Consider the following 25196-nt stretch of genomic DNA (forward strand, 5'->3'; position numbering starts at 1 on the left):
TATAGCAATTCATTTAGCAGGCTGTGCCTACATGCATTAAACACAGGTGAAACATCACATACATGTAGCTAAGCATGTTACTAAGGTGTTAACAAGTCAACTTGTCAAACATTGACATTCCTCATTCACCATGAAAACAAAAGTTTAAAAGGGTTACTAGAGGAGCTTAATTTGTAAACATAAACACAATGACATTATGCAATCTTATTTTAAAATTAATCATTTTTAAAACAGAATTTAAAACAGAATCATTACTAATGTACAAGAAGCATGTGGATATATCATACATTTACCTGTACAGAAAATCAATGGAACAGTAGTATTTAAAAAAAAATAATACATTGATAGAAACTGCATGAATCAAATTATAAGTTCAAGTCTGCGTAAGAATCAGGCATTACGGGAAAAATCTGAAACATAGTAGTGAAAAAAAAAACACCAATCTTACAATATACTTTGATTAAAGAAGTCTTCTGTCTGACATTTTAACTATTTGATCACAGCATCACAAAATGTGCTAGGAAAGTTTTCTTTGGAATGTTAGAAATTTTAGGTTTTCGAAAGATTTATCTGCCCTTGAATTGTTTATTTGCAATGCATTTCAATGTAATCATAACACAGTTAATGTGATTGGTATTTTTGTAACTAACAAAATGATATCGAAAGTCTTGTCTTTATTCCTGTTTCTGTACGTATGAAAAGTGAAATTACAAGGTCCAAGTGTACGGTAATACCTAACTATATTTCACCCAGTGCCAGATTCTTTCAGAGACTGGCACTTTAAATTTGCCCACTATTGAATTCCCTTTCCATACACACTTGTTACAGAACAAGAGTCTACTGTTAGAACACATACTAAAGTAAATAAATCAATATGGTTATAAAGTACAGACTGACATGAGTACCAGGTAGGTCCTAAAGAAAAATGGGGACTTTTTGTTGTTGTGATAGACATTGCTCCAATGTACTTCAGAGAAAGGAGATCCAAGTCATAAAAGAAAGCTTATGTCATTTTTGATAATTGATTGAAATGTCCTGCAAATTTTCCAACTACAGCTTGGCAGGTGTTAAATTTGGCAATTTTGAAGCAAAACAGTATGCAAAATATTTGGCATATGTTAAGTAGTTCACTGACTACTTGAGCCCAGGTTAAATATTTCACAGAATTTATTTTAGTGCTTAAGACAGGCTGCTAAAATTTGCCAAAATTAGTGCTCCAGGACAAATTCCTGTAAATATTGAACATTTATCTCTCTTAACTGCTATTGTTCTCAGAGTACTATGCGTTTTTCAAGAGTTATCTAAGCAACACTTTTAAGTACCAATTGATATAAAATTCAGACACTGCTACGGGTAGAGGTGATACAAAGTGCACAGAAGTCCAGCAAACAAAAAAATTCTTTTCCAGTCTAGATACTTTATATGTTTACGTAAATATTGACCTTCCTGTACATAGATCTGTTTTCTGGAGAAAATCAAATATTCATCTCAGTCTTAAATCATCAAAATTCAGAATGACGTCTTTCATAATGGAAATTTTCATATTTATATCTAGAAAGTGCAGCCAAATGACAAACTAGGACTGGTTGTGGACTATAACTGTTTTTTGGAGAATTTTGTGGATTTTTTTACATGAATGCATCACCTCCTGTCTGATATCTATAGTGAATTCTACTACTTAAATGCATATCACTCTCCACCTGATTCTTATGTTAAAATGTACTAAAAACACTCAAATACATAAACAAAGCATTGTTGCAAATTTCAAAAAAATAATTCAAGGTTCTAGAACTATCTTCATAAAAACTGTTCTGTTTTTCTAATAAAAATCTAATTTAAAGATATCGGTCCAACTCAATAGAAAAACATAATAGAAATATAGATAGATTGCTATGTAAAGTAAATAAAGAATATTCATTTAATGAAGTTTGTCAAAATGTACTTAATCTACAAAGGGGAATTTATAAAGGATATATGATGGTGCATTTGTTGCATTGCACAATACCTAAGAAATAGCAACAAGTATCACATAGGAGGACAGTATTGGTCAATCAGGTCAAAATTTGATTTTTTCTTCTCGAAAAAGCACAAGATCAAGCTAGCCATTTGATTATTGAGACTGTCTTGTCTAATGGAAAAAGTATTATGAAATAAAATCAACAACAATCAGGAATACTTTTGTCATTTTTGTACAGTATTCTTAAATTCTTGGATTTTGAGAACCATTCATAGAAAGCTGATACTTATCAAATCAAATAATACTCTATAGAAAATATAAGAGATAAATGTCAAATACTGACCATAATTCATTTCTCAACAGCTGTCATTGTATGTGAATTGCTCATTAACTGAATACCATTTGTACTTTTCAGGATAAAAAGAAAATTCTGAGAAAAGATCTACATTTCATTGAATACAAAGTTTCGTAATTTTTCCTGGTTTTGCAAAACTATGAATAAAGATATCCTATGAAATGGACAATTTTTAAGATCCATTGACAATTGAAGATCCCCATAATAAAAATTCTATGAAATAATGATCCTAGAAAATACATAAAAGAACATTAAAGTATGTACTTAACTTCTCCTTCTACGAAAATATTTGGTGTTGACAGTTTTTTCTATGGGAGATTGAAACCCACATATCTGTTTGCAGATTCTGTCAATATGTTCATGAACAAAATCCACGAGTAAACAGTATACTACAGTAAGGCCAACTAAAATTAATTTCTTGGTTATAAAGCATTCCTTTGTTTCTGTTAAGGGTACCTCATAACCTTTCGTATCAACATAACAATAAAATAAAGACAAAAAAACCTTTCTCACTCATCATTTTCTAGTAATGCACAAGGCAAAAAGAACCATCCACATAACATTTCATGGAAGTGAAAAAGTGAAATTAATGACTCCTTCCCTCATTGGTTTTCATGAAAAATGGCCCCAAAACCAAGAAATTGAATATAAATGACCTGAAAAACCTCAATAGGTAAGAAACACTGCAACAATGTTTTCAAATTCAATGCCTATCATCATTACAAAACTCAAACTACTTAAAACTGTGTTAAAAATAAAATACATATAAAATTAGAACAACACTGCAAAACGTTTTACTTGAACTGATGGCCAAGTGATACAAAAATAAATTCTTATGACTCCTCATCTGTAAAAAAAAAACATTCAAGCACACAAAATAATACAAATATTTGATGATATAATCATGGAATAATGATAAAAAAAGATCACTTATAGACAATTGAAATATATGTGTAAACTTCAAGATTCCTTCAAAACCTGGTGAAAAACCATTTAGTCTTTTATTTCAATATTCAAACAAAAATAGAAGTACAAGATTCAATGTACTGAAAATAAAATTTGGTGCAGTCTATTTTGGTTCTTATATATAGAACCTTATTAAAAAAACAAAACAAAAAAACTTCATTCTTGCTAAAATTCTACCATATACGGTAGTTGTTTAAGGAGGCAGACGTAGTGTAAGGGACATACCGTAATTTTTTAAATGAGTGATATGTTTGTATCATATTCAATTTCAACACTGTCTTTCAAGCCTTCATTTGAAACAGAATGAAATTAATCCAAGTTACTTTGATGCTTACAAGAGATTGATGTCAAATGCTGAATACAAACCTTCCAATGATTTATAAGAGTTGTGTCCTTTACCTAAGGTCTACCTCCTTTTAAATGCAAAAAGACCGCCAGAGACAAAAAGAAAGGCAATATAATTAAAACAAAATCATCCAAATTTTTCTTTGATCTTATGATCACCACACAAAACCTATTACTACTGTAGCATTCTTCCTTGTATCATGTCAGCCCATAATAATGCCCATACCTGTATCAAGTCTGAATCACTTTGATCCAAAACACCCGTGGAAGAACTCTTATCAGCTGTTCTTTTTCTTGCACCACGCTTGGAATTCTGAAAGGAGACAAAATTAATTGATTTCTGACACTTAAGTCAAATCTTCAGAAAGAAAACAGTAATTGGTTTGCAATCAAAGATTAAAATATCCTAATTATTTTAAATTGATTCCAGTTTCGCTTTCGCTCGGTGTTAAATAATTGAAGGAATTATTTCTTTTTTAATATGGCAAATACAGTAATTAGATAACCTCTCAGCCGTTAATTCATCGTGTAAACATTTTGTTTCGAAGCAACAGCGAAAGAAAAAAGACAGTGTGCAGGTGCTAAAGGTGGGGTTGTACCGACATGTACTGTTTGACAAAATGAAGATGTCATGTTAGAATATTTGATCTTCAATCAAAATGGTAGTAAGCTTTAGATTATTTGAATTGCAGACTATGGACCAACCAACGTTAATGGGGTCACGGGCCAAATTAGTTTATACAAAATAACCTAGGTTAACCAATAAGAAACAACCAATCAGAAGTCACATTACAAATCTAATTGATTTATTACTTAATAATGTTTTTTTTTTAAATGTAGGACCACAATACATAAGTTTGATGGAAATGTGTTTCCAATAAAATGTCATATACAATGTAGCAGCTACAGCAGATCAGTAATACAAACTATTCATGGAAATTTCATGAAATTTTGAGTCATTGTGCAAAGTGTGAACAATGGACAGGACACTAGTATACATCCCATCTAGCAAAACTGACATATAATAATGTGATTCTCTAATGTCATAGATAGTTTTTTTTTTTTTTCGTTTCAGTGACATCATTTAAGATCCCCATGCTCTCAACTTCATTTGAAGGGCAATTATAAATTTCCTTATGGAAATATTTTTAAATTGACATTCAGGAAAACTGTTTAAGTTAAGAGTACATGGATTTGAGTAATACAAATGTGATGGTTTTTCCATGAAAATATTAAAAGCTCATATGTCCCAGGATATGTTTTAAGTCCTCTTTCCGACCACAAGGAAAATACTTGTTTATCTTTGAGAAGGTCTTGCACACTGGTGTTATAAGTGTACTTATTCATTTCCTATCAATATCTAAAAAATCATCAATAATAAATTTTGTCATTATTATAATTAAAAAGTATCTATGATCCGGGATGGTTAAAACAAATCAATAATGTTTGTTAAAGTACCTGTGTACTGTTGTTGGCAAAATAAGGTTTTAACAAGAATAACTGTGAGATGTATCCCCATTTCCTCATCCCCCTGTACTATTTTTGACAAAATAAGGTTTTAACAAGAATAACTGTGAGATGTCTCTCTCCCCATTCTTCTTCCCCTGTGTAGTGTTGTTGACAAAATAAGGTTTTAACAAGAATAACTGTGACATGTATCCCCCCATTCCCTTCCCCCTGTACTGTTGTTGATAAAATAAGGTTTTAACAAAAATAACTGTGAGATATATTCCCCCCTTCCCCTCCCCTAGTAAACATATGGTTAAAATATGAAGGAAGTCCTCAAACAGAAAGTTGATATCACTTCTCTCTGAAATCGAATCACATATGGCATACTGATAAAAAAGCTTCAGTCAAAATATCATGTGGCTGTGATAAGAACCAGAGAGAACACATGCAGTTGCAAATACATCCAGGAGAGGCATAAATGATGCTCTAAAACGCTATCTCCGCGGAGCTTCGGAGGGGCTTCGCCCCCTGGACGTGTACTTCCACTAGGTAGGTACTGGGATAGAACAAAAGAATTTTCCTCACAGAAGTACATATACACGTATTAACTGGATATGCACAAGGACTACCACAATTAAAATGAAATGGCCAAATATCATTTCAACTCATAAAACTGACAAGTTTTACTCTCTGCATTTGCTATAACTAAAATTTTCATGTTATGACTGTTTCTTTTGTAACAGAAGGAAAAATAATGTTCAATATTGGTAAAGAAAACTTTATAGGCGATTGTATTAAATTTATTGTCTTTGCAATATTCTTTAAACGGTTCACACTAACAAAAGAGTTAATTTTCTGTGACTTCATTGTTATATGAACAGAAACAATAAATGGTCAATGTTTATGTTTCTCTTTTGTTATTTAATTTTTCAGAAAAATCTAACCCACCTAGTTCTGTGTTTTCACTGGTAAATAATTCAGGTCACATTAACTAGCTTTCAACATGAGTATTGTTCCCAATAAAATAATGCAGAAACCCATAATAGGTAATACATGTAGTAACGCATTTAATGCATTCAGTGAGTGTACATACTTAGTTGAAACAATAAAACCATTGTTTCAACACCATTTTGTTAGATACATCTAAAATTTATTTTCCTTACTTCAAGTGTTTCTCTGCTGTTCTTACTAAGTCTGATATTAAGTCCATCTCAAACTATTACTGTAATACTATATAAAATACTGCATAAGGCGCAGCTTGATATGACAGTAGAGGTTGTATATCTTACTGGGCATACAATGATGATATTGTTCTATTGATTAGATAACAAACACTTAATGAGTTGATCGGACTATCATGAAGGAGATCTCAATATTCAATGGATACTGATAAAAAGTTTAAATCTCATTCTCAATTATGCTGTCATTTAACTACCTCAGGAAGTTTACCAGGTAATTATCATCTTATCAAAGGAAGTCCAAACTCTTTCCCCTAGACATTATTTTATAAACAGCATTCCTAATGAAACAATCATCAAAAGGATAATTGTATCTTAAAAGTTCTAAGAAGCTCAAATTTACTTTTAAATGTAAAAGGTAATAGCCCCACAATGCCACAAAACTTGAAAAATTACTCAAGTCTGAGAATTGAATCTAATTGTGACGTAATAAATTTCAGAGACTTTGATAGCAGTTATCATGGAATTTAAAAATATTCTCAGACTTAAGTATTTTTTTTTAATTTTGTGGTGCCAGGGTCAGGACTTTTTTCCATACAAAATGAATGGTCCACCTAAAGATTGTGTAGGAATGTAAGAGGAAATACTCATAGGAATCATAGGACCATGACCTAGGTAAATTGTAAATAAAATTTTAAAGGTCCTGCATCAGAAATTGAAGGCCTAAGACCAGTGAAAATTCATACCCCTGGTTCCCTCTTAACTACATCAGAGGAAGGTGTAGTAAAAACTTCATTAAATCAATGATGTGTCATCCTCAACACAGTTCTAAGATGAAACAGGACACAGTAACGAAACATAGAGTTCCATGCATTGTTGTGCTAAGTATACCCCCCACCCATTTGTACAGGAAGTTGATATTGGACAGCATCCAAAATTGCAAACAAGATATGTCTCATTTATAAATAGCCACACACAGTACTAATTTATTGGGAGAAAAGATCATTGCCACCATATTTATATAGGCAGATGGAATGACACACAGACGATTCCAATATACCACACATCCATTCCTGTGTGGGTATATACCACACATCCATTCCTGTGTGGGTATATACCACACACCCATTCCTGTGTGAGTATATACCACACATCCATTCCTGTGTGGGTATATACCACACATCCATTCCTGTGTGGGTATATACCACACACCCATTCCTGTGTGGGTATATACCACACACCCATTCCTGTGTGGGTATATACCACACACCCATTCCTGTGTGGGTATATACCACACATCCATTCCTGTGTGGGTATCAAAATCGGGTTTTGATTTAACAATTACAGTATTTCATTATTTTTTTAGGAGGAACAAAAGAGTATGAGAAATAAACTGATTTTTACATGGTAACTTTCCATATAGTTTTGAAATGCTTGCTGTAACCCGAGTTGGAAATAGTACCCTGCCCGCCCGCCCGAGACTGGCTATTTTTTGGCAGGGCCTGCTAATTTTAGCAAAATCTATAAAACCATATAGTAATTATATTGAAAAATTGTGTTCAGGATTGGCTAGAATTTGAGTGAGTCTCCTACCCTGCTGTAACCCCATACAAAAGTAGCACTTCTACAAGAGCCTTTAAATCTTTGGAACAGTTCATGAAAGATTGTCCCTATCGATCGACACTGTCTCATGTGGGAGACATTTAAGTAAAAGCAATTTTTTTTACAAAAAAATAGAGCAATTACCAGAAACTTCCTACATATCCAACATTTCGATGTGGCATATTCTAAATTTTTCTTTAATTTTGTGGTAGTCTCACCCCTAATGTGGAAGGGTAAACAGATATGTAAACGCTAATAGCTAAGACTCTTACAACAGCTTCAACAATTCATATTTTTGTGAAAAATCTACAACCATGTACTAGTAAGCTAAACAGAAGTAACACATAGGTGTCATGACATTGCATGACAAAAGGAACTTCAGTTTTGGGAAATTAGACACATGTGTATAGGCCAAATCCCATGGTAATCTAGGATAAGCATGATACATAGATCTACCAAGATGCAGTAAATAAAGATCACTTTGTTAGAAGTACTACCATAATATTGGGTAATTTATTTTTAAAAACATTTATAAGACTTAAGGTTCTTCCAAAGTCCAAATATGGCACACCCTACATTTACATATAAAATTGTCAATATTTTTTATCATTTTAATAGAACATGGACTGAAACTTTCTGAAATGATTGTTTACAATACATAATACTCGAACTATATAAAATATGGGTTTTGGGGTTCTATCTTATAAGTAATCATTTTGGGTTATTGTTCCATGTATTGAAATGATGAATATGTCAACATTCTCATGTGTGTACATGTGCATCCAAGATTTTGACATTAGAATAAAGCTTATAACACTTTAAAATGATAGCTTCACTAACAGGAATCCTTCATGCAGCCATAAGAAATTTGAAGTTGCATTGATATAATTAAAATATCCCCATAATATTTGTATGCACGTCTTTGAATCTGAAATGTTGAACAAATTTCTATGTGATCATTCAGACCAGGAAAATAATAAAAAAAAAAAACTATATTGAGAAGGCATTTAAGTTGTGACTACATAGTGTTTCTAAAGTGAAAAGCATAAAAACATCAAAGTCAAATTCATTAAATCAAGAAGGCAGTGTAATATAAAAGATGTATTGTGCTGCACCACTCTACAAAATTTCAATAAAATCTGATGGCCCATCTCAGACAAATTCCATTAGTACAGACAGATTCATGAATTGATGGGCAGACACAGATCAAGTCCCTCTGTTGCATTCTGTCCTCAGCAAAGCAATAACTGTGCATGCTGAGCCAATCACTACAACCTGTTGATCAACAGATACATATATTATCCAGTTTTATCATTATTTTCTGGTCAAGAATGACTCTTAAAAGTTATGAAAGGATTGCCTATTTTCTTTGATTCCATCAAGTTCTCTTATGGTTTTATTAACTGTCTGCAAAAAAGGAATATTTTTCCTTACATCTGATAAAGTACTGCTGTGAGTTTATTTTTGTGGCATCCTTTAGTGAGTTTATTTTTCATGACATCCTTTAGTGAATTTATTCTTTTCGTGATATCCTTTACTGAGTTTATTTTTGTGACACCCTTTACTCAGTTTATTTTTGTGACACCCTTTAATGAGTTTATTTTTGTGACATCCTTTAATGAGTTTATTTTTGTGACATCCTTTAGTAAACAGATAATTTTAAAGAGTTTTGATGAATTACTACAAAGGATCTTGAAAGTTTTAATGAGTATACTATAGGTGTACCAAAAACTGACCTCAGAAAGAACTAGGAAACTGTCTTATTATAATACATCAAACTTATTGAGCTCCTCAATGAAATTTTCAATGCATTTTGAACCTGTAGAAACTGAATACATGTCCTCACAAGGCCTCAAAACGGGGGGGGAGTCAGTTTAGAGAGATGTCAATGTACAGTCAAACCTCGATAGCTCGAACTCCAAGGGACTATTGAAATGTGTTTGAGTTATCGGGAGTTCGAGAAATTGAAGTTCGTATATTTCCGGATTTCTTTCCTTGGCGGTCCGAGTTCCACTTTATCGTTAGAAATTGCTTACTTCCTCCGAAGTTGTGTTAGTTCGTGGATCTTTTTCATTCTCTTTCAGAAGATTATATTGATTTACGGACATTAAAAATGCTGTATTTTCTTTTAAAAACATCCAGAGTGTGGGTTCATTGGTCAATAATTTGTTTTCATCCAATTTTCTTTCATGGTTTCATCATACTGGAACATTCTTGAACTTCAATCAGTTTTATCAAATACCTCATTAGTGACTTAATGACTTAAATACTACCTGTAATTAACTAAAATGACACTGATTAATGATAGGGTTTCTGTTTTTCACACCTTTTATTACCTAAGCTGACAAAATGGCTGACGAGTTCGAGTTAGTGAGGTTTATTCTCTGAGATTTATTACCGAACGGACCGACTAGTCAGTTCAAGTTTTCGAGAAATCGAAGTTCAAGAAATCCAAGGTTATTTATACTGATTATAAAGGAGAAAATCTTGGTACTTTGAATAGTGTTCGAGAAATCCCGGGTGTTCGAACCATCCGAGTTCGAACGAGTGAAGTTCGACTGTACATAATCATAGCTAACAGTTTCTGGCAGGGTATACATGTACATTATGCAGATTTTTGCTGGGATAAATATGTTAGCAATCTGCTTTGCTGTTTCAAAGCAAAAAAAAAATTAGACATGTAAATAAAATTTGAAGCAATATATTTAAACATGTGTTTAAAAATGGAAGTAAGAGATTATATAAATAGACCTCTACTAAATCTTTGTTTAATTCATGAGAACCATATAAACATACAAAACTTTACAGTTTCAGCAGATAAGTTCCACAACAGTAACAGCTTGTAGCATGTTTACATATATATCAGGTGAATTACGCTTCATAGGCTGAAATGGAGAAATCTGGTCTTTGGTTGTTTAGACAGGTCCAATAATTTTCAAACAATCTGTTGGTTTTTTTTTATTACTATCAGAGTAATGTTCTCTGTCACTGGCACATTTTGGAAATTTTCATACACCCAGTTGTTTTGACAGCTTAACCTATCACTTTGTTATTAAAGTATAGAAATTTATGGAAAATGAGAGAAGAAATAAAATTCATAAAACCCAATTACAATCCATACAACTGTATGGTACATGCTATTGTGTTTTTTCCTTTTGTATAAGATGCATCCGTTGTCCAGAAACATTACACTCTGAATATCTAAACTGGCAAATACATGTATTCTTCACTTTTAAGTTAAAAAAATAATAACAATGGGCAAGGATTGCCACCACTTAAAATTCATAGAGAAAAACTCTATCAAAAACTGTGTTTTATAAGCATTATAAAATAATAACAATTGGCAATCTTTTGATCTAAAAGAGACATACATAAAAACTTATGTTAAAAAAGTGCATATCAAAAATTTTGAAAATATGGCTCAACTCCTTTCAGAATATCTAAAAAGTCCAGGTTTCAAGTAAGTTTTAATATGATAAATCAAAACTCAAATACAAGCACTATATGTTTTATAATCTTCTCATAAATGGCTTAAAAAAGATAATAATGAAGAAAGAGATAATTGTTTAACCAAGATATCCAATTCCAACATAAAGATTAAAAAAACAGTAAACAGTCATGAACATTCCAACCCAGGCATTCAAGTTTCTCCTTTCTCCTCTCAAATAACCTGCTGAAGACTAATCTTCCCGATTTGAAACTGATAGGACAGAGAGGAATCAATAGATATTACCGACATTTACTGCATGACAGTCAACAAATATATTCATTTTTCTGCTTGAAGTCAGAGATGAAAAGATACTGATAGAAAGTTATTGTCATGAAAAACCATTTAAATTAGGAAAATAGAAAATAAGCAATTAAAATGATCAAGACAAAAATGCAACAAGGGAAACACCAAAACACAAAAAAAGAAATCATCAAAACTAGTGAAGGAAAAAAAAGTATGTAAAATTTTATGAGCACAATTATGAAACATTTTATTTTCAAATCCAGTAACGAAATAAAATTACATACATGTTATGTAGATATAAACTATGGTTCAACCTTCATAAACATCTGGATGTTATATTATTTGGTTCAGCTAATTTAGCTGAGGTATCAATTGAATTAGGAATTAAGAAAATGACCAAAAAAAAATTGTAAAACTAACCCTTACTAAGGGGGTTAGTCATGCCAGGATGGTTAAGGGGTACAGTTAGTTGTATAACACAAGTTAAGGAAACTTACTAATCCCACTTAGTCATGACAGCATTACCTTAGTAGGGTTAAGTTTTATAAATATCTTTTTCACTTATTTTTTTAAATCAGAAATTACTCCAAATTCAAATAATATCTTGTCTAAAGAAATTCAAATGTTGTCAACTTAAGTGAAATGGCAATACATGTATTTATATTAAGACGCTTGACCATTCAGAAACTCTGAAAACTGTAAATGCTTTAATCTCCAAATAAAATCTTATGGTCCTATAATATCTGAGCACAAGCCCTATTGCAAATGCTACAAAAATCATGCACAATAAAATTTGTTCAAATTTGAACAAGAAAAATACTGAGAGGGACATTTGAGAAGAATGGGCAAACACCTCCCAGATGTAAGAAGAATGGAGAATGGGTTTTTATTATAATTTTGCCTTAAATTCCTAATACCTATGTAACTATCGATTTTTTATTTTTTAATATGATATGTCCAGTCAAGGCTTGCCATATAAGGTGAAAATTTTCTAATCAAACTCCACAATGCACTTTGCCCTCACTTACAAAAATATCTTATGACAAAAGACTTTTGTTATGAAAGGTGTCAATTTATGGACTAATGTAATCAGTTGTGTGATGGAATACAATTCCTCATGGATTTCTAAGTTTGTTAAATATTTTGATATTCTTTTCCCAATTAAAAGGCACAGGCATCTTTTTAAATGGTTGAAAAATCACTGTGTAAATTAAGTATTCATGTAATAAAATCATCAGATGACCATCTCAGATCTTTGATTGAAGGAAGAAAGCCAGATGCATGGCTGTCTGCAGGTTTTAGCAAAGGGAGTGCAGGGGAGGGTTGCCTTCTCTGAAAGAATTTTTTAATAAAATGGAACAATTTTGGGCACTCTGGTGCTTTCTAATCGAAGTTTCATGAGCTTGATATCTCATAAATTTCAAAAGGTGTGTGTGATTGAACCCCATACACCCCTAATCCAAGAGCCATGTACAGGCCTAGGTCAGCTGTGTGGATCTTGCCTTGCTTTAACCTAATTTTCCAAAGCAGGTGAAAACTGGTATTGATTTAAGATGATGAGTGGCCATTAGAAGACAGTTCATAATATTTTCAATAGACAAGGAATTAATTGTTCTATTATAAAATCCAGGAAGCCATGGGATTACTGCCACCATCCATAAATTTTATATTTCATGTCACAAGTCATTTCTAACTGAAGTTAACAATTGACATACTATCATCTATTCCAATTTTTTATCATCAATTACCAGTAATTGCTTGTTGGGATGAATTTTTACACAAACATGAGAAACTAGGTTAATCAGCATAAAAAGTTTGTGTAAAATCACTCCAGTTTAGCATGACACAACTGCACTGAACTGTTTTCCATGACTCTTAGGTAGAAACTATAGATTTATCATTGATCCAATTCAAACTGAATAAAATTTAGAACATGGTACTAATACAATTCTAAATTGTTGATATAAAGGTTCAAAATATTGGCCCAAAGGGAAGGTTTTGTTTAGTACCCTTCTTATCATGTGAATGAATTAATACCCAAAGTAAATAAGAAAGTTTCGATTCATTTGAGAACATACCAGGAAATAGTATGACATGTGACATGTACAGACCTTCTATAAATAAGAATCTGCACATATGAAACATATAAATAAAGAGTAATCCAGTTTTGTAGTTAGTCAGTAGAACAAGTTATCATGTTTTAATGGTATTTGACAAGTCAACACTTCAAAATTAAATGAATCCTTATGCTCCTATTAAGTCTACAAGACAGTAAACACCCTTCACTCTCATTGTTTTTACATTGATACTGTATTTTGCTATTGGTCTTCATTTACTGAAAAAGGGGGATGTGCATATCCTATGCTTCAGTACATTTTTTTCATTTCTTTCTTTATTATGCCCCGAAATATCCCTTCTGAAAAATAGGCTGTACTAAGGTTATAATTTACATCTCCTAAATTGACCACAATCCAGGCCTTACACACTCCATCAACTCAAATTCTTAAGTGTCAGTCTTAATAAAAATCAGGCAGTTGGTGAAACTTGGTATGAAAAAAAAACAACCATTCTGAAAGTTTAATTTGACTATTTGAATCATAAGAATCAAGGAAAACAGACAAGAATTTTCATATCAGTTTGGTAAATTTAGTTATAATTTCATTGAAATGCACTGAAAATGAATATTTCAGGGGAATACATGTATAACTCTTTCAGAAATCTCGTTTTTCTAACATTCTATTGAAAAAAAATTTTTGAGCAAATCCAGATATGCAGTGATCAAGCAACAATCTTTTCAAACAGAGAAAGCATCCTTGAGTGAAATTATACTGTCAGATCAGTGAGGTTTTTATATGCATGTTTCTGATTTTTCCCATTTTGCCTGATTCTCACTAATACTTTCACTTAATGATAAACAGGTTTTAAAGAAAGCATATATTTACTAACAAATATTAAAAAAAAATATCATCAATTTTCAATGGAACATTTTAACACATTTAGTGTGACTATTTTAAAACATTGCAACAATATTAACAAGATCAGGTATAGGACTGTCATTTTTTCTAAATTCAAATGCATGAGATTTGGCAATAGTTTAAAAGATCAAAGAAAAATGCCGCCAAATCAGTTTCTAAATGCGTGAGTCTCATGCAAATGTGTGAGACTTGACAGGCCTAAATGTAGTCAACATTTATTTCAACATGAAAACCCAATTCTGCATCAGAAAGTGTCAATACCTTCCCTCTTTTTAGTAGTATTTCCAGAAGTTATCAACTTATATAGAAATGCTTGAATTTTCCCTCATCATTCACAGTTCCCTTGAACTTGTCAACGTAACATGCTAATTGATTTGTTGTTTCAGAAAAGAGGTTGACAAATGTGTACATATGCCCTTACATGTTAATTAAAGGACCATCCTTAAAAAGCCCAGTTACAGAAAATAAAACAGTTAATTTCAGGGAAAAGAGTTAGTTTTCTCTTGATCGAATGACTATTTCCTGATGAAATGTCTTAAGTACTGGCCAGGAGAACTTAAGCATAGGTATTTTAATATATGTTTGATAGAAAGTTTAAATTTCATAGTAAATTGTCCACCTACATGTATAGACTAACTAAGGAAATTAATCAGGTAATGGTCTATCAAGGGAAGACTTACTGTATTCCCTTTAGTTTACTTATTGAACTTGCTATAAAGGAGAGGAGAAAAAAATATTGACAAAATATCACATGCACAGATTTATGAGAAAGTCCTACTTCTTAACCTGCAAATATGTTTTATTACATGTGTTAACTGTCTTGTATCAAAAAGTACTACTTAATCAAGAAAACCAAATTATACATTTTAACCCTCTGAGGAAAACCCTTGTGATGTTTTTAAAATGTAATAGTACCATCATATCATACATGAAACAGTAAGGACATCAGTCCACAGCACAATTATGTGGAAGGCATTGTCCTGTCACTGTTTGACAAGTAGTTATGTCATTATGGCAGAAACCCTCATTTTGGAAATATAAAAGGACAAAAATAAGATGAGATTCTGTCAGGGTTTAAGTAGTACTCTACATAAGAATCATGCAAAATGTGATTCATGGTTAGAAAGCTTCTTTTTTTTTTTTTTTATCAATTGTTTAAAATAATAAAATAAACAGAAATTAGCATGTGGCTCTTCATATAAGCCTTGTTCTTAGGAGATAAAAATCATACAGAATGTATTGTAAAAATTAAAAATCAAGGGAGGTAACTCTGTAAATGACACTAAAAAAAGCCATTGAAACGGTTGGATTTTCAATATGGATTATTTCCTAAAAGCAGACAGATTGGAATGAATAATTATACATACCATCATATAATGTGAAAGTTCTTTAATTCATGGATACCAATTTTCGTGGATTAGGAAGAAACACAAGTTCGTGGATTTTTTAATTTGTGGTTTTCAGTATACACATCAATGGAATTCTCCTTTTTGTTGGGAACCAAATTTCGTGGTTTGGCATACCCATGAAATCCACGAAAATTGGTACCCCATGAACAATAGTACTTCCACAGTAGACCTATAAAGCAACTCAATAACAAAAATAAAAATGTGTAGCCTTTTTTTACATGTATCACATATTACAGAATTTGCATGATTCTTACAAAGACTACTACTCAAAAACCTTAAATGTTTTGTACAGACACAACTTCACTAAGTGGAAAAAAAACACAGGCAGCTGTAATTGTGTTGAACACACAATAAAACCAGAGTGGTAGCAGTAAAAGGGAGAATGACATAATAAACAATAAAGTCAGGTCTATTTATATGACAATATGATGATGTTAAATCAAGAAAATTTCATTTTTGGTTTCAGTTTAATGAATTGCAGATACAGAAAAGTCTCTATATTAAAGAAATTGCATAATTAAAAAGATCTTCATTTTTTCTAATTCCAGACAAAATCAATGTCCAAAGCTGAAAATCAAAAGGCTGGTGTAGAGTTCCACTTATTAACCTTTTATTTTGTTTGATAATGTCCTGCATTACAGCAAGACGGTTACCATCAATAGCAACACACTGAATCGTGTGCTTTCCATAGTTCTACTTATTAACTTTTCACCCTGTTTGATGGCTGTAACAACTAAATGTTCTGCATTACAGCAAATAATATGGTTAACTTAAAGGAAAAAGTTGGTTTTCCCTTGGTTGAAAGGCCATTAGTTAGCAGAACAATTAACAGATTTAATTTTTCTTTCATTTCATAGGTACAAATGTATTTTAATATAAGTTTAACAGAAGTTTAAATCTCTTAATCAGTTGTCCAATTAATTACATAAGGAAGTTCATAAGGTGATTGTCATCTATTTCCATGAAGTTGACTAGTTTATTAGCTGTAAATAAAAAAAAGAGTATATTCTACATTGTAACCATTCTAGAGGACTCTTTAAATATGAAGACTAATAAATTAAATACATACCATAAAATATTATATCACAGAGCCAATTATAAATTTCACAATATAGTAACTAAAAGATAAAAGTCCAGATGAGTCAGATGAATAGAATTACATGTACTTAGACAAAACTTTCACAAGGAATGTACATGTATTATAGTGGCAGCTTGAAAACCTACCGTTTGTTGGAAAATTTTGTTAATTTTTTTCCTGAAAATTTGGCAAAAATAAATGAATAATGGCTAATTTTTCTGGAACACCTCTGCAAACCTCCTTCTTATCAAAATCTAAGGATCCACTTCTGTATTAGAACTTATATCTGCATGTAAGGCTGACTGCAGCTATGATGGCAGAGCCTAAATGAAGAGGTATACTGGTACATTTTTAACTGATCCTATATACTGTGGACATTTTGAATTAAGTTAAATGTATTACAGTCCAAACTTTTTCACCCACAGTTCCAAAACATATATTGGCAAATTTTCAATATTATAGATATTACTGGCCTGTATTAGAATTTTTTACCGATCCTGCAAAAGCATTTTAACCTGCTATGGGCTTCTTGGTACTAGTTAGTTGTGGAGATATTCAAAGAACTTTTATGTTTTGATGAACATCAAAAACTTTAAAAGTTGTCAGGAAGTTTTTTCACCTAAATAAATTTCACCCCCCAAAAAGCTGTTGTGAATATTGACTTCCCATTATTTTGAATACAGTAAAACATGCCAGATCCAAACCCTGAATAAACCAGACATCTGCTTAAGTCCCTACATATCAATTTTAATGTGTTTTAAGCAAGAAAAAAACCTAAAAGCTGCCTTACTGAACAAAGTCTTCACTTTTAAAAGGGTTCATTCAGGGCTTAATCTAGACATCAATGACAAGCAGAAGTTTTGGTAAATTCTGTTTGAAAAATAACAAAATTAATATATTTTTCTATGTAATCTATTACAAAAACTTCTCCCTGTCAAAGACAAATGGGAGAAGTGAGCACTAACAAGGAGAATTTTTTGCTCATTTCTCCTTCTAGATTAGGCCCTGGGTTCATTTATAAAAGGTTTCACAGTATTTCACATGATTTCTCCATAAATTGAAAGTTTCCAACACATTGTCATCTTTGAATTTTTTTCTCTGTAATCATGGTTAAACTTCCATTATTTTTTTTTCCATGTAGAGAACCTGAGTTATACTGTGAAGTAAAAAAAGATTATAAATACTGTTTTGCATAAACTAATCTCAAACTCATGAATATTTAATTAACAGCTAGGTGTTAACATAAGGTAAAAACCCTGAGAAAGTTGTAAGATCAAGAGGTTAGACGTGTCGGTCCTACAGAGACCAATATACAAATGTACAATCGATTGCTCTCCATATGTAATAGCATTTTAACCTTGGCTGAACTTCCATATTTCATGTATATTTAAAGCTTGATTTAATTACAATCAGGGAGCTTTAGATGAAAATTGAGGACGTTCATTCATGAGGAGCTTTGATAGTGTTGATTTTCTGAATTTGACCCATCTTTTGTTCATGTTGTCATCAATATCCCCTTCAGTTGCAGTGTACCTTGTAAATACTTGAAATTCAAATAACTTCATATAACCACCAATTCATGTTTCATGTCTGTGGCTCGGCACCATAACTACATTTAGAAATAATTGTCTCTAACAAAAGGAAATTCAAGGAAACTCTAATTGCTAAAATTTGCACAAATTTACATTTCAAATCAGTCGCAGAAATCATACTGTCACAGACTGTCATCTATTAAAATTTACATTAACATGGAACAGACAACATGCCGCATTTAGGACTGCAGAAATTACACATAATTTTCCTCCTTAATTAAAACAGTATTTCATTACAGTAATGGTAAATACTTGTACATGTACAGCTACATGTACATGTTTGTACCGCTAGGTCATTTATTCCAAGGCCATACAAAATTGGTCAAACCTATCTAGAGTGACCTTTCACATAAGACAGGTGGTCTTTAAATACATGTTTAATTTTACATAAAATGCACTACATGGAGATAATAGATAGATTCATCTAGTCTTTGAAGACCATCAATTGCTGAATACATGGGGTTGCTAAGACTGGTTTGACTATTTAGTTCAGAATTCTCTACTAGCCAGTGATTTACAAACCAAATTTCTACCCCATTCCCAAAGATGGAAGGGAAATATGCTCCGAATTTTCAAAATTCACATGTATCTTATCCAAGTCCCTTATGATGGTACCATTTGCAGACACAGTTCATATAACTAAAATATATGTACTTATATCCACTAAACCATAGCACATAATTTTAGGAGCTTATTTAAGGAAGTAGGCCTAGGGTAAGGGACACAACTCCTGAAATCAATTTCACCAAAGCCTGTCAAGTTTGTATTTGAAACACAATAAAATCAATCCATGTTACTTTGATGCTTATATGAGATTGATGTAAAATGATGAATATAAACGTTCCAATGATTTGTAAGAGTTGTGTTTGTCAGGTAAAGAACCTTACGTCTACCTCATTAACAACCTACAATGAACAGGAACCTTTAAGTATCTTTAGTTTGATGAATGGTACATGTACATCAGATACAAACCAGTAGTTCATACATGAACATGCTGATGGCATAAAAATTTTAAATGTTCTATCAAATAATCTTACTAAAAATGCTTCATTGTCCTTGTAAATTGGATTTTTATTCTTGAGATACATGTATGTTACATAATGGACCATAATGGGCTGAAATGAGATCTCATGCTAGACTCTCCTTTTATAGGGGTAGCTTAATTTAGCTTTCTTCAAAAAAGTTCCAAATTTCAAGGACTCATACTACAATGAATATTCCTGACTTGCGGACCAACATTTTGTCAACATTTATCTCCCTTTGAAGCAAGTGTCTATTTGGAACACGTAAGGTTTTCCATCCAATATCGACGATACTTTAGAAAATCTCAAAAGTCAAAAAGGATTTTCTCGTTCTACTGACCCTGCCATAAATTTTCTTTACCCGGGATACAAATGAAAATCATCCTTATGTAACCTATCAAACAAAACGGAACTCCCTGTAAATTTTAGAAACACTGTTGAGTTTGTCTGCTGGGGATTCCATTTTCATTCGAGTTACCTCTTTTTTCTGCACCCGAATCCGAACATCGATTAGAGAGACTTAGAAATTACACCTCCTCTCACAGAAGATAACTCTGCAAAAACAGGATAAAATATGGCTGCATTCCGAGCTCCACAAGTAGGGAATAAATCAATGCAAAATTTCAACTCAAATATATGGATGACCAGTTTAAAAGTTTTAAGGCCAAGAAAAAAAGTATGTCTGTTTAAGGTTATCCTACCTACCCTATTTTTTCTGCCTCCCCAAGCACATTTTATTTTGGACTTTATTAATGAAATGCTGCTAAACCACTGACCTGCTGAGCACTATACAAGTCAAGAAATTGTAAGTGTTTGTATAAAATATTCTTAAAAACAAAAATGGTTTTACCTTCCTACCTATATTTTCATCCAATGTAATCTAAAACAGACATACACTGTACATGTAATTTTTTTACTTGGTTTAAAGTACAAATGGCTGCTTTAGTCCTAATCTACCAACCAATATTAATCAGGGTTTGAAATTACCAGGAGCCCACTCGCCAATGGCCCCTAAAATTTAGTGTGGGCTACAGAAATTTCTAGTGATTGTCAAGAACTACATATTTGCTAACAAAATTTAAACTCTGGCTACCAAGCCCAGATTTTAAGTTAAAACTCTGGTTTATGCTGTAATATTTTTGTGCTCCAACCTTTCATTCAAGTTTTTGCTCTTTTCCTTGGACATTTTGGCAGAAAATATCAATTTTCAGCCGTCATATTATATGAGTCAGTCAAATAATACCTTCAATGGGAAAAGTTTTACTTTTTTTCGAAATTGAGGAATAGGAATCAGTCATACATGCACATTTAAATATTTCAAACATTGTATTCTGCATGAAAACCAGGTGCAATATTATTGATAGATGGATAGGCACAATTGAAAAAAGATATTAATTCAGATCAATGATCATTATCATTAATTTTTCATGAATTTTGCTGTCCGTTGGCAATTTTGATAGTTCAATACTGTCTCACAGATTAATTTCACACACTGTTAAATGAATTGTCTTCCAACAAGTGTACCCTACATGCAGAAGTGTTACTTCACTATGATTTAGACATTTAACAAATAAGCTCTTTGAAATATATTGCAATTGACATCAAAATCAATCCAAGGTGTCAATCTATCGGTTTTCATGGGTTTAAAGGTATATGGATAAATCGTAAAGCAAATGGAACGAATCACAGTCTCAGTAAATTAAGCATTAAAATCAATAAAACCTACAGTACACCACAACAAGCAAGGAGTTGAGTACTCCATTAAATTGTAGATATCACAGCAAGTCAAAAGTCTACTTCACAATAGTATCTATCAATTTGATCCAAAGGATTAAGGAGGGAAAGGAAATTATTCTTTCCTTAAACCAAACATTCATCATAAACAATACTTAATACCGTCTAAATTTATGTATTGAATGGACCCAACCTAAAAGATAATCTTTTGATTCAAATGAGCATGTTGCTTTGAATACATAAATTAGCTTCATTTAAGAATATTGCTCAATTCTTGACGCAGTAATATTGAAATAACTTTCATAAAGTATAATGCACTATTATATACATTTGTACATGTATATGTCATGTGTGCTTATATTTACAAAAAAAGAGGATGCAGTATATCTCTATTACTCAGTCAATTAACCTACAGACTTGACCAAAATATGCTCTAAGTACATGGATTTTAACATGTAATTTGAAAGTCTAAGAAAATAGTCACATAAGATGAGAATACTCAGTATATACAACCTATCATTGGGGGATTTCTTAGTAACATTAGTATTGTTCAATTATTGTTTCAATTGGACTTCAGGGCCTAATCTAGAAGGAGAAATGAGCAAAAAATTCTTCTTGTTTGTGCTCACTTCTCCCATTTGTCTTTGACAGGGAGAAGCTTTTGTAATAGATTACATACACAAAAAGGTCAATACTGTAATTTTTCAAATATAATTTACCAAGACTTCTCCTTGTTATTGATGTCTAGATTAAACCCTGTGGTTTTTCTTTTTAAAAACTGAACAGAAAGTAATAATCAAAATCATAGAGAGTTACACCATACTTTTACATCTTATATCCTAGACTAAAAGCCAACCGTAACCCATACTTTTATATCTTATATCCTAGACTAAAAGCAAACAGTAACCCATACTTTCATATCTTATATCCTAGACTAAAAGCCAACCGTAACCCATACTTTTATATCTTATATCCTAGACTAAAAGCCAACCGTAACCCATACTTTTATATCTTATATCCTAGACTAAAAGCCAACCGTAACCCATACTTTTATATCATATCCTAGACTAAAAGCCAACCGTAACCCATACTTTTATATCTTATATCCTAGACTAAAAGCCAACCGTAATCCACACCTACTGGTATATCAACTCAATATTACTGCTATTGATTTGGAAAATTTATGCTTTACATACATGTACAGGTTGTTTGACATGTTTGATAGGTTGTTTTCTATACATGTATTGTGTAATGTACATTGATCAAGCTGGTAATTGAAAGAATTTTAAAAGTACAATGTAAGTATTGTAGCCTTTTCAAGTATATGTACATGGTTTTAAGCAATTGGACTATTTATATAATACATAATCAGCCTATAAAACAGTGGTCCATTCAAAATGATGTGTCAGACAAACTGAAAGTAGAATGAGTGACAGTGAAAGTTAGCCTGTACTGAATAACAGAAAGTAACTTCAGTTGGCCAAATTGGCAGACTGCTTATACATTGTACATGCATGTGTATATTCTAAATCTACCACATAAATGGAGTTCCAATTTTTTCTTACATTTTTTTTTGTGGGGGGATGTTTAATCATTTCTATAACTACAGAGGAATTTCCTTCTGTAAGTAATTTTATACATGTACATATATACTGTTCTTTGCCTAAGGACCAAATTTGTTCAAATTGGGATTTTTCCTTATATGTTGATTTGAATTTTAGTTCCCAGTAATTCTAAGTATTATGTGGTTAACAACTTTTAAGATACCCATAAAATTATTTTATTCTGTAATTTGCTTCATTGTACATGAATAAATAGCTAAATACAATACTGTTAACTAAAATTTTAATTTATCCACTCTTCACAGAGGAGTTACTCATGTCCTCCATTGTGACTCCACCAAAGTAAAAACCGGGATAAAATAACTCCATTTCAATAATTTTCAATATTTTTTTCTGTCTACTGAAATGTTATTAAACTGCTGAAACCAATAAATATACCTTTGTATAAAGAAAGGAGAAATTAATTACAGACAATTTTTGAAATGGTGACTCCACTGTGGAGAGTGGAGAAATTAAAATTTGCGCTGACAGTAGTGTACATGTACATGTTAATTATCCAATCAAACTGTTAATTTATCAGAAGTTAAAATCCCCCTTCAAAAAATAGAAAGGGAACTTGATCTTGATATAAATCTGCGTTTCTGATTGGTTGATTCTCTTTGAGCAAATCATTATTTTTCTTCAGTATAATCTTAAGAAGTTAAGATAATAAACCAATACTTAATATTTGGATTTGAATCCATTAGAAATTAAATTAAAAGGAATGTTTCTAATTTTATTAACATGTTGTACAAAATAACCTGGTTTGGGCTAGTTAACACTTTTAAGGGTTTATAAATGTAAACTGCCACAAAACAGGTTATTTTGTATTAACATGTTCAAATCTTAAAAACATTCCTTAAATAAAATTGTCACTGAATTCAGTAGCATATACATGTACATTTTAAATTACAATTCAGGGAATATACTATGTGCTCCATGAATAAAATGTAAATTTACAAAGATACATGTACCTTTCCCAAATTTTAACATCACATAAAAATACATCAAAAATAAAAAAAAAAGACTTGAAACTAGTCCAACAGTTAATACTAATATATTGGCAGTGTATCCATTACTCTACAGGACCCAATCCAGGCATTGATGACAAGGAGAAGTTTTAGTAAATTATGTTTGAAAAATAACAATATTGACATTTTGTCTATGTAATCTATTACAAACACTTTTCCCTGTCAAAGACAAATGAAGAAGTGACCACAAACAAGGAAAAGTTTTTGCTCATTTCTTCCTCAAGATTTGGCCCTGCTCTGTGGTCCTTGTTCTTTTTTTTTGTCAACTACAAAATTTCACACTAAAAGGGAAATCCAATAAAGAACACTCTGACATGAAAAATTTGACGACTTAAGTAATGTACAAGTAAAAGTCTGGCTTCATCAATGAAATTTCTAATATTACAGCATTCTGATACCATGACAACACCACGCTATAAATTATAATGCCACTGAACAACACCGTCTACTATATTAGTCTATAATGGTAAAATAATATTGATGAGATCATAAGAAGAAGGAGAAAAAACTTACAAGATTTTGTCGTTTCCCGATGCAATATTTCCGCATCATGGAATAAGCTGCCGTTGAGTGTTTGTGTGGGACATCCCGTTGCATAAGTTCTGAAACATTCTGACCGTTACTGTTTTCCAAGTATCCTTTGCCTCCAGGATGCCTGTCAGCAAATTCTGTCACGTCGTATATATTGTCAGATTCAAATATAACAATCCGGCCACTTTTTATTCTGGCCTTAATGTGAGAATCGCTCAATTCAGCTGTCATCATTCAAACACCACCGGTTAGTCTAGCGGTATGGCATTCGTGTAACGATATGTTAGGAAGGTCAAGGCTAGCAGATTAAAACATCCGGTTCGTTTAATTGCGGGAACGTCTCAAGATGATATATCGTTAGATTATCTGTGTTGTTTTTTTAATTGTAGCTACAAGGTTCTCTAGAAAGGACTTAAAAGAAATAATTGTTGAATTGATGGTTATCGGTATGTTTGTCTACATCTCCCCGGTTAAAGTAGGGGCTTTATTTCACACTATTTGGTTAAAGTGAACGATTTGGCAGTTTTGAGATACACCATAAAAGTAGGGTATCACCTGATACCAAATCACATTTATTTTAGCATGACTAAACATGTAAGATTAAAATTTTAATTGTTTCGAAAATTAAAATGCGTATC

At 31.9% G+C, this 25196-nt stretch overlaps 1 protein-coding gene and 1 long non-coding RNA gene across 3 annotated transcripts in view; one reads left to right on the forward strand and one right to left on the reverse strand.

Moving 5' to 3' along the window:
- Positions 1-24863, reverse strand: part of LOC148617756 (fatty acid 2-hydroxylase-like) — a 46622-nt gene extending 21759 nt beyond the window's left edge. For both annotated transcript variants that reach the window (XM_088585302.1, XM_088585301.1), the window contains exons 1-2: positions 24541-24863; positions 3850-3936 (exon numbers count right to left, since the gene is read on the reverse strand). In XM_088585302.1, the coding sequence (XP_088441428.1) occupies positions 3850-3936; positions 24541-24792 (339 nt within the window). In that variant the 5' untranslated portion in view covers positions 24793-24863. The remainder of the gene's footprint in view (positions 1-3849; positions 3937-24540) is intronic.
- LOC148617757 (uncharacterized) lies at positions 22599-24485 on the forward strand. The gene is made up of 2 exons (XR_015922524.1): positions 22599-22693; positions 24415-24485. It is a non-coding gene; the product is annotated as an uncharacterized LOC148617757 (long non-coding RNA).
- Positions 24864-25196: the final 333 nt, after the last annotated feature.

This window comes from Perna viridis, chromosome 5, assembly GCF_037379345.1.
Source record: "Perna viridis isolate PV_CMFRI_1.1 ecotype Kerala chromosome 5, ASM3737934v1, whole genome shotgun sequence".
Classification (NCBI taxonomy): Eukaryota; Metazoa; Mollusca; class Bivalvia; order Mytilida; family Mytilidae; genus Perna; species Perna viridis.